At 31.3% G+C, this 15,381-nt stretch overlaps 1 protein-coding gene across 1 annotated transcript in view; it reads left to right on the plus strand.

Annotated features, from left to right (window-relative positions):
* Window positions 1-14,727, plus strand: part of LOC139513388 (secretin receptor-like) — a 49,661-nt gene extending 34,934 nt beyond the window's left edge. Inside the window, exons 9-14 of the mRNA XM_071301809.1 lie at window positions 1,065-1,125; window positions 1,392-1,461; window positions 2,087-2,172; window positions 8,488-8,626; window positions 11,652-11,693; window positions 12,159-14,727. Of these exons, the coding sequence (XP_071157910.1) occupies window positions 1,065-1,125; window positions 1,392-1,461; window positions 2,087-2,172; window positions 8,488-8,626; window positions 11,652-11,693; window positions 12,159-12,485 (725 nt within the window). The 3' untranslated portion in view covers window positions 12,486-14,727. The remainder of the gene's footprint in view (window positions 1-1,064; window positions 1,126-1,391; window positions 1,462-2,086; window positions 2,173-8,487; window positions 8,627-11,651; window positions 11,694-12,158) is intronic.
* Window positions 14,728-15,381: the final 654 nt, after the last annotated feature.

A 15,381-nucleotide genomic window follows, 5' to 3' on the forward strand; every position in this document is an offset into this window, starting at 1 on the left:
TATATATTCAGAAGTTAAGTATGACGTTCATTATCACTGAAATAGTTCAAATTTTGGATCAGGGGTCAGCTGAAGCACGCCTCCGGGTGCGGGATTTTCTTGCTGTATTGAAGACACATTGGTGGCTTTCGGCTATTTACTGCTCTTTTGTAGGGTTGTTGTTTCTTTCCCCATTCCCTATTTCCATTCTCAATTTTAATGATAGATGGATTGATGAGCGGCTGGGTATTTAACGTAGAGAGGCAATTAAGTGAAATTGAGAATGGAAATGGGAAAAATGTCATAGATAAAAAGATGATAAAACATAAAAAAAAAGCGTAATAAATATTCAGCTTTTATATATGCATAATTTTATTCAGTGCGTTATCGAAAAATGACCCTGAAGATACAAAAGGAAAATAAAAAAACCATTTATGTATGGAAACTGTCGAAAATCGAAATAGTTGTCTAGTTAAAGATTATTAGTATTGTAGCATGTCGTCTTTTTCTTAATCCAGTTTAAATGCATTCTGTAGAAGTTTTAAAATCTATAAAGGAGAAACTAATTGCCTTTTTTAAATGCCTTTTAGTCGATACAAAAAACTAAGTTCTTAACTCAGCGTTTTCACCTAAAATGAATTGAATTAAATCTTGAACTATATTTCTCAATTTATTTCCAATTTATAGAAACTACCATGTTTAATCTTATATCGTGGAATTTTAACCGATTATACAACATTGAAATTGTTAAATATAGATGCATTCATGCTTTTATTTAATATGTTAATGTTATAAATAAATATGAGGTAGTTTTTTTAATTGTTGATTTCAAAGTTATAATTTTCAAAAAATTAATTGAAGTAATCTGCATGAGATATAAACATGTCAATTCGCAGAAATTTCCAAAGCGATGACATGGATGTTGTTTACAATTTAATTCAATCTCTTACATTCCTCAACATTTCTTAACTAAAAAGGATTAAAATTAAAAAAATATTTGTAAGCGACAATCATAACTTACCCACTACGTTTTGGTTTCTTAATTTTGATATTGTTCAAACAGTCTTATCTTTTTTATATTTCAGTTTCACCTATTCTGTTTGTTGGTCCATGGGTGATAGTCCGGATACTATACGAAAATACTTAGTAAGTTGTCTTTTATTTCGAGTTTTTACTTATAGGGGAATGTAGAACATTTTGCAGATCTTCAGCATATTTGCTCTTTGCAAACACACCTTCATTGGAAGACTATGCAACACCTTTGAAGAATTGTGCCTATAAATTAATAAGTACTTAGTCAAAAAAGATGAAATAAAACAGACACACATATCCTTTTATTAATTATTAAGAAGGGTTGAAATCAGTAAATAATCTTTATCATTGACTTCGTTAAATTATTTTATATCTATCAGCTGTTGGAACACTCACACTCGACCAGGATATTTCTGGATCATGAGAGGACCAATTGTTTTATCTGTAGCTGTAAGTAGAAATTCCGTAATGTCTATATACAAAGTTACAATTTAATAGACTTATATTCTGATACATTATTATTTTATAATTGAATGCAAGATAAAAGTAGGGTGCATAATGTTTATTCTTCATCCCATTTGACAATTAACAAAATCACTGCACGCTAAAAAGGCAATACACTCAATAAATATGCTCAAACTGTTTTGAAAGTATCGGCAAAGGAGACATAATCAGTATTTCATCTACGAAACTTATTAGTGATTTATAAAAGATAAATAAACTAAAAATACTAAAAGATATGCAGTACATATATACAACATCAATTATAACAGAATACTTTTGTAAAGGGATCTATATGTTATTCAAATACCTTAAAACCACAGAAAATTTAAGAAAATTAAATTGTCAATTTGTAAGTCATGATATTGAAAAATGAAGAGCAGACATAGGAATAATGCACATACATGTACATATAAATCGTGGAGATGAAATAAAAAATAATAATTGCAAAAAACACTAAGTCATGATATTAGTTTAAGTGTCTTGAGCAAAAGAGACAGTATTGGTTCTATGGTAGGGCTAGTTTTATAATAGGAACTTTCGTCATATTAAAAACGTTTTCTTTTCATTTCAGATAAATTTCATGATCTTTTTGAATATAATTAGAGTTTTATTTACAAAATTAACTGCATTCAATTCTTTTGAAACGAAGAAATTCAGGTACAGGTGAGTACATACATGCTATGTTATTGCAGATAGGAAATGCTAGTTAGTAAGCTCTGATTGGTAACATAATTGCTTTCAGAGGGACCATTCCTTAAATTTCTTAAAATTATATGTTGTATCCAAGTGCATCAGTATAAGTTTTCTATATGTTTTCGGGTTTGACGATAGAATTTTCTTTGTTTTCCTATTTATATCCTTCAGGTATATGTTTTTCTATGAGTATCTCAACAATGATGAATTAAATCAAATAATGAAATGAGAATTTGTTTCAGTACATACATTACCATTTAGAGTGTTTAGAGGCTTGAATTGCTTATTTTATAAATCATCGTTATTTATATATAAAGTAAAGTTTGTTTTTTACCTTCGCATTTTTTCTCTCTCATAAAACCGCGACACGCTTATTTTACCAAATTGATTTTGACATTCGTCAATTGAGTAATGATAAGAATTAAGAAATTTTTCACGAAAAACGATTAAAATATATTCCATAAAAAAATTGATCTGGTTAAAGAGACTAACAAATCAAAAAAAAATATATAACAATATAACACATAAATAGAGCATTTATCATGAAGCACTTTACATGAAACGATACATTGAAAGCGCTTTGACTTTTGAATTTACATGTTTTATTCAAGTCATTTCAAATAGAACTAAAAATGGCTGTGTGTTGCGAACATTGGAGTTCATTGTTTAGTGGGAAAAGTCTGTAGCTAATCTATGAACTAGTTTTGCAACTTGAATACACTTCTTTGTATATGTTTAGCATTTATATACGTTTTTTCTCTGCAACATTTTAGGCTATTGGATATTAGTGCAAATGAAGTTACAAATGAAATCTTTCTTTATAAAGGCATTTTATATAAATTGTTTTGCAGGTCTTTCCCATATTTAGACTGGTTTGTAAATAAATAAAATGACATCAAGATATAGGGTATTCAAAACGAAAATGATAAACATTCAAAGCATTAAACCGACCATGAATTACTTAGGAATTCTTGAAAAGACCATTTATTTTGCAAATATTGAATGAATGATTGAATTGGACATGTTCATCACATGTTAACCTAAAATGAGAAGAAGTTTATAAATATTTCTCATATGAATTTACACATATTGACAAAACTAAATATATTAAGTTATATAAATGTTTGCTGATATAATTATCTTGATGTCATTTATGCTGCATAATACCTAACACACTCTTAGTTTATTTAACACATCACATATGCTATATGCTGCAATGCACTTTGTGTTGGATCCCTGCTTTTGTGTGGTTTGTTATTTGTTATTGTTCTATGTTTGAAGAATTATCAGTTTTTAACTTATGAAAATCTAGTAACAGTAAGATAAAAGTATATGTACATGTAAATAAAAGCAATAGTAGTTTACCACTGTTCATTAAACAATCCAAAAATCATTCATTGGGGAATATTTAATATCAGGCTGGTGCATCAAAATCGGAACGATGTCAGGACATTGCATTTATTCATACCATTTTGTCTGTACTATATTTAGAAATGTTTCGTAATAAACGCAAAATTTGGTTTTAATTTCATAGACCACAATATCAATACCTATGTAGGAAAAGATTTAATTTGTTTGCAACACTAGCAGGTCACCATAACATGTACCCTTTTTGGATGTTTTCATATCTCGCATCATTTAACAAACAAATCTTCCTATCAAAGCCTCGGTGGCCGAGTGCTCTAAGTAGTTACTACTGTTATCACTAGCCAGTCAACACTGAGGTTGTGAGATCGAACCCCGCTCGTGCGGATGCACTCGACTCTAATCTCATTTGACTAGGATTGTTAGTTTTCCTATCGAAGATCGGTGGATTTCTCCGGACACTCCGGCTTCTTCCACCAATAAAAACTGGCCGCCACGAAATAGTCTAAAAGCGGTACTTAAAAGTGGAGTGAAAAGACCAAAAATCTATCAATCAATCCCATCAAAGCTTAGCAACTGAAAGGCATTATTGAGTCCCAAAATATTATTTCACACACACTCAAGTAAGATTTCTCAAGAATGTTGTCCCAAACTAGGACGAGGAACAATATATTGCCCTAGGAAAGCCATTCAATAATTTAATTTAAAAAAAAGGTAAACGACACTCAGAGGTAGATAGAAAACAGAGAGCTTGGAGATAAACGTAAAAATAGTAACTGAAGGTTAAGCCAATATCTCAACGGCGATGAAACAAATATAATACAGTTTTTGGTTCATGTAACTTTACATTCAGACCGTTCCTCCTTCAAAAAGAAAACCTCATTCCTTTTGTGTGAATCACAATTTGGAATAAAATTGCTCCGTTCCTATTCCTTCTTATATATGGAATAGGACATGATATTACATAAAAAATACCAATTATTCAATCTATTACGAAGGAAGTGTGAGAAAAAAGGGAAATCACAAAAATACCGAACTAAGGGTATATTCTTGATTTGGTACAGGCATTTTCATATGTAGGAAATTGTGGATTAAATCTGTGTTTTAGCTAGCCAAACCTATCACTTTTATGACAGTTGCATAAAAATCCATTATACTGATGGCTGAACAAAATAAACCAGACATAATAGGTAAAAATGTCAAAATTGGGATACAACAATACAATGTAATAGTGTGTGAATACTATAAAAACAAACAAATATGTAACAAAGTAAAACAAAAAGGCTTATAGAAAAAGCACATAAGCACAAATGAAAGACAAGCATACATAAATTTATCATTGGACCATTACACAATGACGGGATGTCACTAAAGCATAGACTAAACAGTTAAAGTAATATTCAAAAAGACAAATAAAAGAATACTCTAACATTCTATTAAGATGATAAACAACACCAGTACCAGAATCTATACTTCAAGACCATTGTGTATTATTCGTGATGTCGATACGGAATATTTATCAACAAGGAATTGGTACGTTCTGGTAAACTGTTTTAGAAAAAAGAGGAAATGTTGAAATGTTCTTTGACATACCCCTGGCTCATTAACTTTCTGCTCAGACATTATGACATTTTACAAAATTTGAGTAGCAGCTGCAGGCTCTTGAATACCAACTCTACACCATAGACCATTGCACTATGTATCTTCCTATCAGGCCATACAAATTTATTTTGGACATTGAAGCTATTCAAGGGTCGAAGCTACATTATATTATTTGATAACATCACCTAAACAGTCAGAACTTCAAATTTTTGACAGCAACCACATCAAACTGTCATAATATAATTATAGCCGAAACATTTTGACAGAGAAACATCACGGCTATACAAATGGATGATACTAAATAAACTCATCCTAGATACCACGACTAAATTTATTTACCGTTAAATTACAGTCATCAACTGTCCATCAGTATAACTGTAAGACAATCAAGATATACATAAATACAAGACATCATAACAGGAAGTTACTTTAGAATAGAACATATAGTTTGGTAGAATGGCATAATGTCACAATGAAAGAAAACGAAGGAGCAAACATGAAAGACTTTATATGAAGAATACACAAGCTTTTAATGTCATCAATATTTCCCTGTACGGCATTTGATATGATTGTTGATTATCCTTGGTTCATTCGTGTCACTGATTTATTTCATATTCACTATTTGACAGTGATTGAGTTCTTTTAAGCACCTGTTGTTATTACATTGATCGAGATCATATCTTTTACCTGCTACACATAATTTTTGTATTTGGTGCCAATACTATTCATTTGGAGTTCAAACAGGTAAATCTATTTAGAATATACAAATCAAGACAAAATTAAAACAAAATCTTAGGGAATTGCTTGAATTCCAAATGAAGCGAATATGTACATTGTACTTTTCTTATGTTTCGTTGGAATGGTTTAATATTGACACTCGATAACAGCATATGCTTTTTCCTCAAGTTCTTTTCTCTTGGTTGATAATTTTTGTCCTTTTCTTTGTCATAGCACCTTCATTCATATCGAACATTCGATATCGGCGAATTTTCTAATTGATTATTGGTAATGTTACCTTGGGATCTTCCGACATCGTTGTCGATAATCATATTATAAAAAGAGTGTAAGATATCAAAGGGACAACCAAAATTCATAGGTCGAAAAAAAACAATAACAGCAATTACGAAAAGCACAAAACGACGAAATGACATTCTTCAACAAACAACACAAGACACTAGACAGAGGAACATTAACCCTATCAAAAACAAGCGTAATCCCAGGTGCTCCGTAAAGGTAAGGAGTACTCTGTTTCACATGTGCTATAAGTCATATTGTTGATGGTAGTTTCAAATTCGATGATGTAACGTCCTAACTGATGTTTCTGATTGTTTTAACACAACTAAGAATGATAGTTAAAAAGTTAATAAAGGTAATAGGATTACAATTTAATACGCCAGACGCATCAGTGACGCTCAGATCAAAATAGTTATAGATTCAAACAAGTACAAAGTCAAAAAGCATTGAGGATCCAAAATTCCAAAAAATTGTGCCAAATAGGCTAAGGCAATCTATTCCTTGGATAAGACATTCCTTACTTCTTCGAAAAAGTCTAAGTTTTATAAACAGGAAATTTATAAAAATGACTATATAATTGATATTTATGTCAACACTGAAGTGCTGACTACTGAGCTAGTGATACCCGCGGGGACGAAACGTCCACCAGCACTGGCATCGACTCAGTGGTGTAAAAAATTGTCAAAGGTACCAGGATTATAACATGATACGCCAGACGCGCGGTTCGTCTACATAAGACTCGTCAGTGACGCTAAGATCAAAATAGTTATAAAGCGAAATAAGTACAAAGTTGAAGAGCATTGAGAACCCAAAATTCCAAAAAGTTGTGCCAAAAATTGTCAAGGTAATCTATTCCTTGGATAAGAAAATCCTTAGTTAACTTAAAATTATCGGACATATATCTATTATGTCTAACAACATATGGTATGCACAGACGGCGTTTGTAAATTAAAGAAACTAATAAAACCCACTGTTATAAGATACTATATTTCCCATTTATGATGTTTGTTTAAATACTATCTGGGTGGTTATAGAGCAAACATACAGAAACCTGGCAAAAAAAAGGTTTTGTTACATATGCCTTATCAACTTTCTATTTGACTATTGATCGTTGAATAACTCATTATGATATATATTTAAAATTTTCTATTTACTTGGTTTGTCGGTTGAGAGTAAATATTTATATATTGGTCTATCGGGTGTTACCCTGAATCATGATTCGAAAATTATATTCTTCGACTGTAATACAAATGGTTGTTTTAAATGGATTACAATCATGTTTTGAACGTAAAGTTTCGTTTCTTGAAAGGCAGAAACGACCGATGTTAATTTGCTATTTGGTAAGCATTTTTGTATTTTGTTTCCAACTATTTATTCTTTAACTTCTCGTTTATCTAAATAGTATGCCGCTAAGCATACCAATAAAAGTGCTATTAGTATTTGGCAAAGTGAAAAATTCCCCAAAACACTTATTTAAAAGTATATCTAGATCATTACTGGTACATGGGGTAGTTGCAGAGGTGCTATTGTTTAACAAAGTAAGACAATTTGCTCATAAGTAGTTCATCCTCAAAAGCCTGTTATTTCTGTAGAACTCTTTTTAGTCCGTTTACAACTTTTTAGTTAACTAATGTATGTATAGTACTATATAAAACTTTAAGTATACTCTAAATATCAGCACAACAATGTTAAGTCTGCAACACACTGCACGAAGAGTGATAAAAAAACTGTGTTTATGCGATAAGCTTTTCCAGCGTCATAAGACGATATAAAGACATTTTTATCGACTATTACCTAGGTCATTGATGATTTTAAAAGGGTAGGACGATATACATTTAGTTTTTTTTAAAACGGACATATGTGATTTCTTTAATAATAAACAAATGATCATCAGCAAATCTTTCGAAGGAATTACTTTCATTTTTAAACCCTTGGTGCAAAGGCTTTCTAGTAATAAATATTAATCAATTCGGTTATCAGGAGGGCAGATAAAAACCCTTAAATTCGTATCAACTCGGAGACGTATACTCCATGTGCAGTCGTTGCTACAATGTTTATGCATAACAATCGAAAGATCGAAATGAGAAAATTGAAATATCTTGTTTTTTGAAGTTTAAATCTCAAACTGCCAATTCTGACAAACAATAATCCAAAAATGTAACCTTCGCATTCAAGTTAATGACATAGATTGGCATATTATATGTAACATTATTTATTTCTTTACATTTTATAAATTTGGAATTGATATTTAAACATTGTACATATAAATATAAATCATGAGTTTTTCCTATCTTTCAGGCGGCTGGCTAAATCAACAATGGTGTTGATTCCGTTATTTGGCGTGCATTATATTGTGTTTATCGGTCTACCTGATAATGTCAGCAAAGAAGCAGAACTAGTCAAGTTATACTTTGAAATGTTCTTGAATTCAATACAAGTATGTTCTTATTCATCATCTTTTTTTCGGACTCGGAGTATCGGTTACGAGTAATACACTTCGTGTGTCAATTGAGCTTCGAATTTTCAAAATTTTAGTATAATAGTTAATATCTTGGTTGATGAAACTGTGGTTTAAGTTCAAATAAAACATGCGCAGTAAATAGTACTTAAGCATTGGCTTGATGGTATTTTGATCGGTGTAATATCTTTATAGTGTGTACTACTTAAATGAAAGCTAAAAACAAACAAAAACACCACACTCCTTGAAAATTCAAAATGGATCGTCCCTTAACAAGATGCAAAATCAAAAGCTCAAACACATCAAACAAATGGAAAACAATTGTCAAATTCCTAACTTAGTACAACATTTACTTATGTAGAAAATAGTAGATTTAACCCCGGTTTGATAGCTACATAAACCCTTCACTTGCATGATAGTCGCTTAGAATTCCATTATATTTGACAAATGTGTATCTGCATTATATTTTTGTTCATTGAGTTGTTTTTTCTTTATTTCTACCATTGGGTCGGTGTGACAAATTTTCATTGTGTTCTATTATGCGTGGCTTGGTGTAAATTCGTGTTATTTGTATTTCTACCATTGAGTCGGTGGGACAAATCTAATTGTGTTCTACTATGTGTGGGTTGATATAAATTCGTGTAATTTTTATTTCTACCATTGGGTAGGTGTGACAACTCTTTATTGTGTTCTACTTCGTATTGGTTGCTGTTAATTCCTGTGGGGTTTTTTTACCATTGGGTCGGTGTAACAACTCTTTATTGTGTTTTTAGTTTACGTGAGGGTTGATGTTAATTCGTGTTATTTGTATTTCTACCATTGGGTAGGTGTGACAACTCTTCATTGTGTTCTACTACACATGGGTTGATGTTAATTCGTGTTACTTATATTTCTACCATTGGGTCGGTGTGACAACTTTTCATAGTGTTCTACTACGTGTAGGTTGATATTAATTCATGTAATTCTTATTTCTACCATTTGGGTCGGTGTGACAACTCTTCATATTGTTCTACTTCGTGTGGGTTGATGTTAATTCGTGTTATTTGTATTTCTACCGTTGGGTCGGTGTGACATCTCTTCAAAGTGTTTTACCTCGTGTGGGTTGATGTTAATTCATGTAATTCTTATTTCTACTATTGGGTCGGTGTGACGACTCTTCCTGGTGTTCTACTACGTATGGGTTGATGTTAATTCCTATAATTTTTATTTCTATCATTGGGTCGGTGTGACAACTCTTTAGAGTGTTCTAATACGTGTCGGTTGATGTTAATTGATGTAATTTATATTTCTACCATTGGGTCGGTGTGACAACTCTTCGTTGTGTTCTTCTACGTATGGGTTGATGTAAATTCATATTGTGTTTATTTCTACTATAGGATCAGTGCATCATATCTTCATTATTTACTTCTAACTGTGTGTCGGTGCTATATTTAACTATTTATACTACTACCATTGAGTAGGTGTTAAATCTTTTTATTTGTACTTCTACCAGTGGTTCTGTGTAATTTCTCACTATGGTATATTCTACCACAAGGTCGGTGTGATATCTCCTCGTTGTGCACTTATACCTTTGTGTCTATATTTGTGTTATATTTCAACAATTTACACTACTACCTAAGGATTGGTGTTTAACATTTTTGTACATCTCCCATGAGTTCGGTGTTTTATCCTACAATTGTATATATCTAGTATTGAGTAGGTGTAATATCTTTGCATTTTTAAATTTTTACCTATGTGTTGGTGGTATATCCTTTCATTAGGTACTAGTATTACCAATGTTATTTCAACTGATCAGGCGGAGCTTACGTTTTAATTTGCATATGGACAGTCTACTTGAAGATGTGTGTGTGTTTAGGATGATTGCCGTTATAATTATTACTGATTTCTAATCACCTATCAGTGTCATCAAAGAAATTTACAAAAGAATGACTGGACACTTCATAGATGAGTTTATCCTAAAACACCTATCTATAGATGGACTGGTTTATTATGAGCGAACCGGTTAAACTCCGCCCAGTCAAGTGAAATAAATTGAGTAATACCTGTGTGTTGATGATAAAGAATATTGCCATTTGTTCTGCTACCATAGGGTCAGTGTTCTATCTCTTTATTGTGTACTATAGGTCTCTTTGTGAATTCCTACTCGTGGGTTAATTTTATATCTTGTCATTGTGAACTGCTACTTGTCGGTTGTTTTCTTTCTTTATTGTTCTGCTTCCATTGGCTTGGTGTAATACATCTTTATTGTGTAATTCTTACACTAGATTTATGTTTCTTCTTCGCCGAGAGGAATGTTTTTAATTTTGATTCTTTGTTCTCTTTGTTGGACTGTAATGTTCAAGGTTAATGATCAATTTTGTCTTTCTTTCTGTCAAATTTTAAAATCTTAGAAAAAATATATTAAACATGTATACAGTAACTAAAGTATGGCTTCATAATACGCTCTGACGCATTAACAGTACACCAGACTTTTAATTTGATTCGGCAGACGCTTTTTTTCATACATAGGACTCATCGGTGACGCTCATATGAAAATAGATAGAAAGACAAACCAGTATAAAGTTGAAGAGCCTAGGGGACCCAAAATGCCAAAAAATTGTTCCAAATACGGCTTAGGTAGTTTATGTGACTACTTAATAGTTTAATGGCAAAATACTACGAAAATTTATTTATCAAAATAATTTGTCAAAAACAATTATAATACATTGTCGTGTACTTCGCAAGTTAGACATTAAACTTATGCCGTAATGCAATAACGACTGATGTTTATAAAACTAGCTTAAAAGGCAATGGTCATCAAACATACCAATATATGTTTCTATATCAAAATGAATATACCTCGGTGAGTAAGTAATTGATCGTGTTTAAAAAAAAAGTGAACATGTGTACCATTAATGTGATTCTAAAAAGGATATCATTATCTATATGGTTTTGACAAAAATAAAACGGATCCATATATTAGGCTATAAAAACTTGATATATTTTTTTCATTTATAATTTACAGGGCTTCGTTGTGACTTTGTTATTTTGCTTTTTAAATGGCGAGGTATGTATATACTAAACATTGTATCAAAACACCTTTTAGAACGGAATTAATTTTAAAAACATTTATTTTCAAATAAAAATAATCTATGCCTGGGATAAAAAAATCATTGCATTTCGAATAATTCGTACTTTTACAAACAGTTAATGTATGAAATAATAATTTTATGGTCCTGAAATAAAGTCATAGTATCTAAATAGATTTTTTAAATGCAAAAACTCACATAAAAAAAACAAATCGTGACTGAATGTTGCACACAGATTTGTTGTATATATAAAGTATTCGTTTCAATTGTCGAATAAAAGGTAATACAACATCTAATACTTTAAATTCTACTATGGGTACTATGACAAGCAGTACGCTTTCAAATAAAGTGATTTATTTTATTTGATCATATAGTGAAAAGTTAAAATGATACTTGGTGTAACAACATGACAAACTTAACTTAAAACACGTTTAATATTGCAGGTGCAAACTGAAATAATAAAAACATGGAGAAGATTTAGACTCACGCATGGGCATGCTTCACTGAATGGACATCGAGATACAATGATGTCATATGTATCACGTGGTAGAGGATCACTTGCCTCAAATTCAAATTCAGAAGCCGAACAGCGGGACATAAGAAAATTATCAGAATATGAGCTTAAACCATTAACTAATAAAAGTGTTCATAACGATCCAAATGAAAATCATAAAACAAACGGTCACGTTAATTGGCAAGATGAATACCAGCCAATGATTGAGCATCATTTAAGTAATTCAGAACATCATATTAACAGACCAAACGGATGAACTATGTGATTTAAGTAGTGTATTTATTTATGTGTTCGGACGAGAAAAACTATGTGGCGACAATATGCTGCGACATCTAGATATGACAATCACAGTCTGAAAGTAACAGCCAAAACCAGAACCAGAAAAGACTAAGTATACTGACAGATCGTGTAGCAATGCAGGCTAATGAGGATTGTAGATCTGTTAGTTTGTTATCAACAATGGAATGAAAGTAATCATAGTTTACTCCTTTATAAGAGAGAGTCTATAGTGTAATCACCATGTCTGTCCGTCCGTTCGTCCAAAAACAATTCGTCACCCTTATTTTTACGTTATACTGAATAATACTTAAGTAGTAAGATGTAATGGTTGAGCTTACCAAACTATACTTAGGACTCGGAGAACAAGCGTCCATACTTTGATTTGTTCAATATGCTGAATGGTGTTCATATTTATGTCACTAATTTCCAAATAGAATTCATATTTGGTCTGTGGTTTGCCAGTGATTACTTGTGACGTGAGATCTAGCATTTACACTTCCTGTTGACGATACTTGAAAATTGAAAATTCATTATTTCTCTCAGGCGGTTAAGCTGAATTGATACATATTTTGTTGTATATCGCAGTGACTCGACATTATTTGTCGTGATCCCCTTTCTGTTAATGATTAATATTGATACCATGTAATGTCGTTGACATAGGGAGAACATTTCTCCGTAAAAGATTTTCGTGTCTCATCTTTCATCAACTCTAGGAATTTTAAGCAAAAATCAGTTACATAAATGTGTAAAATGCGTTCGTTTTATTTTCACGTAACTATATAGTATTGCAAAAGAATTATTTTTGAGATATAGATTATTAAAATTAAAAGAAGAAGAAAAAATATTTTGAAATGATTAATTCGTGTAGATTTATACTGCAAATAGTGATACCCACTTTACGCAAATTGGTCTTTGCTTTTAAAAACTCTATTTTATACAATTATGCCATTGACACTAGTCTGAACAGTTTTGAAATCGGATAATTATACCCAAAACAATTAATTGCAATGTAGCTTCTAGAAGACAAAATGGATGTGTTCAATTTTAGGTAAATCTGGTGGGTTTGTTGTTAAAAAAAATTAAAAACAAGACAAAACTGTAAAAAGCCCGTGTTCAAAGAAGTTGATATATATACCCTCAGGATTAATTGTGTATTTCCTTATTCGTTATTTAGTGTGTCACTTGTATATCCTTTAATATACATGTAGTTGTTTTTAGAATGTTTTATATTTCTTACGTTTTCCAAGTTTTAATTTTATTTCTTTTAAGGAATGTGTTTTAATTAAAAAAATGATATCGAAATATGCAAAAGTGTTTACTGAGCTGTAAACATTTCTTGTTCCAAAACGATGACATACAAATAATGGTTTCACAAAATACAGAAATTTTATATATTTCGTTAAGAAAAAATTGACTGCCCTTTATATTGTGCATATCTATCAATTCACCAATAAAATAAGTTGCATAAATTCAACATGTTGACAGAGATACAAATTAAAAAATGATATTCATGTAATATAAAATGTACAAATGTGATTATTTTCACCAAACGTTTAGGATTAAAACTGAAGGAGTTGAGTACACACAAAGTCACTCTTTATCATAGCCTTTACTTTGAAGATTTTTCCAAATTGTCAAGTTCAGTTAACAACGAATAAATTACATTATCCTAAACTAATTTAATGCCGTAAGATGCAATAGATTTGTGTGTAAATAAAAGTGAATAGTACGTAGATAGAAACTCTACAAGACACAAACAATGCAAATAGGAAACCACTTTTGGTCGATCTTTCGGTTCTCATTTCACGATAATTATCGTACGATAACCCCGAACAAACAAGTCAATGTTTTAATGATCATAATTTAGGCTACCAAAATTCTGATAACAATAACATTAATTATCGCAAACCTGGTGTGGTCAATCATTTAAGCAGATTGTCTACCAACAAAATGACTGCAAAAGTAGTCGTAAAAATTAAGGTCTTTATCGGTAACTAGCCCCCTGCTTGCTTTATGTATTCGATTTTCTATATTCTTTTCCATAATCGAACAACTAAGTTTCCTGGATCTCATCAAACAATCATCATTCCAGGATACTTTTATTGAAAGTGTATCGAATCAGTCCTATTTCATTTTGTGATATTGTTTTATTTATTATTTGTATTTATGTACTCGTATACACTGTTTTGAATCTATAAACTAAATACATTTTGATTGAATATTAGTGTATTTTATTAATGCGTTGATTACCAACTAAATACAGAACATGAGAGAAATAAACCGATGCTGGATTTTTTATTACACAATTAATTTGATGAAAGCATCATGTAAAATTCCTGGGTCAATGGCATCCTTGAAAACAGTTTTGTAAAAATAGATATGAGCTATCTCGTCACTTTATTTCCTACGTGAGTCGTCCATCGTCGTCTTTCGTATGCCTTAAAAAATGTTCTCCTCTTGCACTTCTTGTCCGAATTGATCCAAACATAGCCTCAATCATTATTGGGGTGTTAAGGTAACAAAAAACCTTCCAAAAATCCAACTTCAAAACTTACATTGACGACATGGCTCAAAATAGAATATAGGGATACAATGCATGTTTGGATATTATCTTGAAAACTGCTGTTGTCAGAGAAATAAATCAAGCAGATCAATTAAGTTCAGAATGTTGAGATCTACCTTCTGTTTGCGTACTGTAGTTATTTATCATCTTACAAACGTGTTAAAATGTTCCTTTATTTGTCCTTGTTCTATTACTAATGTTACTTTTACTGATTGGTCTGTTTTCTGTGATATCAACTAGACGTGGTTCAGTACTTATACGTCCCTTTAATGTGTTGGTTGTATTATCTTTTATTTTTGCTGGTGTGTTT

Source organism: Mytilus edulis, chromosome 2 (assembly GCF_963676685.1).
Source record: "Mytilus edulis chromosome 2, xbMytEdul2.2, whole genome shotgun sequence".
In the NCBI taxonomy this organism is placed as follows: Eukaryota; Metazoa; Mollusca; class Bivalvia; order Mytilida; family Mytilidae; genus Mytilus; species Mytilus edulis.